The sequence below is a fragment of the Nestor notabilis genome, unplaced genomic scaffold (assembly GCF_000696875.1).
Source record: "Nestor notabilis isolate BGI_N333 unplaced genomic scaffold, ASM69687v1 scaffold27013, whole genome shotgun sequence".
Taxonomy (NCBI): domain Eukaryota; kingdom Metazoa; phylum Chordata; class Aves; order Psittaciformes; family Psittacidae; genus Nestor; species Nestor notabilis.
The window spans coordinates 1-1,427 of record NW_009920963.1 but is presented as its reverse complement, the minus strand read 5'-3'; the positions used below and the strand labels follow the sequence as shown (position 1 = coordinate 1,427).

At 56.4% G+C, this 1,427-nt stretch overlaps 1 protein-coding gene across 1 annotated transcript in view; it reads right to left on the bottom strand.

Moving 5' to 3' along the window:
• The window catches only part of FAM78B (family with sequence similarity 78, member B), a gene marked incomplete at its 5' end in the record, with an annotated part of 2,001 nt that extends 582 nt beyond the window's left edge, over positions 1–1,419 (bottom strand). Inside the window, one exon of the mRNA XM_010010931.1 lies at positions 1,400–1,419. Within this exon, the coding sequence (XP_010009233.1) occupies positions 1,400–1,419 (20 nt within the window). The remainder of the gene's footprint in view (positions 1–1,399) is intronic.
• Positions 1,420–1,427: the final 8 nt, after the last annotated feature.

Sequence of the window (1,427 nt, the reverse complement as noted above, 5' to 3'; positions counted from 1 at the left end):
GGAAAACAGCAGCAACAGTGCCCAGCGAGGAGGGCTTGCCCAACATGGAGGCATGCAGTCTGGGGACTGTCTCTCTGCCTGCAGTAAGTTTTCAAGGACCTCATTTAAGAACAAATTCAGCTTCAGTTCCTTCACCAAGCCCTCATGGCCAGCTGAAGCCTTTGCTCTGCCAGCACAACACTATTTTAATTAACCTGTAATCAAACCAGCTGGGCCAAAACTCATTGCTGGGTCTCTCTGGAGTCACTTTCTCCTTAATCAGCTCCTGGGCTGCAGAACAGCTTTCACCATCTATCAGCTGCAGCACTGTGGCGGCAGCACTGGCCCTTCCTGCAATAAAAGTCTGTGATTTTAAGGCCTGTAAATACACACGTCTGCACAGAGGCACATACAATAATTAGATACCACAATTACGCCTGCTGCTGGTGCAATGAAATCACTGCAATATGGCTGGGGGGGAAATTCCAGCCCAAATCTTGGCTGACAACGATGTTAGCAACACCGCGGGGCTACAGCAAAGGAGACAATCACCATGTGGCAATTACAAGCAAGGAGCTCAGGTAAAACCTCTCGCAGAGTCCAAGCTCAGGCTCCAAACGCATCTGAAGCTACCTGCAAGTGGCCGCCATCACCCTGACAAGTGACAATCTCTGCTATCGCCCATGTCCCCAGGTGCTCCAGTGCCACACACAAATGAATCTGCCACGATGCAAGGATATGGGCAGGCAGCGCACCCAGCAGTGCCTGCCCACACTGCTCTGCCTGCCGCCCTGGGCAACCTACAGAATGGACCCCTCTAGCCATCTCCAGACCCATCTTGCATCACCCCTTTCAAACGGCAAAAGACACAATGATAGAGCCAACAGCTTTACCCCCCCCCCAAGTCCCCAGCACACTCAGCACCAGCAGCCATTTCTGCACAGCACTGCACAGCTTCCCCCTTTCAATAAGCCCAAGGGGCAACTCCCCCAGCAAACCTGCACTCATGACACAGCCCCACAAAAAACAGCCACTTGTCAGGGACAGAGACCACCAAGCCCTTGAATGAGCGAGCTTCAGGCCACCCAGCTGGTGCAGGAGGGCCAGGGCACAGTAGGGTCAGGTCTGATGGGGTAGGGATGGTGCTGGGAGCAGATGCTGGGGTGAACGTAACACCCGTGCATAGCTGTGGGTGCAGACATCGGGTGGAGGTGCAACACCCGGTGCCCGGGGGTGCTACATTCAGGATGCCCATGCTGGGTGCTGACGCGCCCATGCCATGTCCAACCCGGTGTCCACCGTGGGGCCTCTGCATCCCTGCTCCCGCCCAGTGCAGCTGGTACGCCATGCTCGGTGCCAGGTGCCAGGTCCCGTCCCCCCACCCCAGCGCGGTGGTGCCAGTGGCCGTGCCGGTGCTCACACGCCGAGGTCGCTGTAGGTGTTGTAGA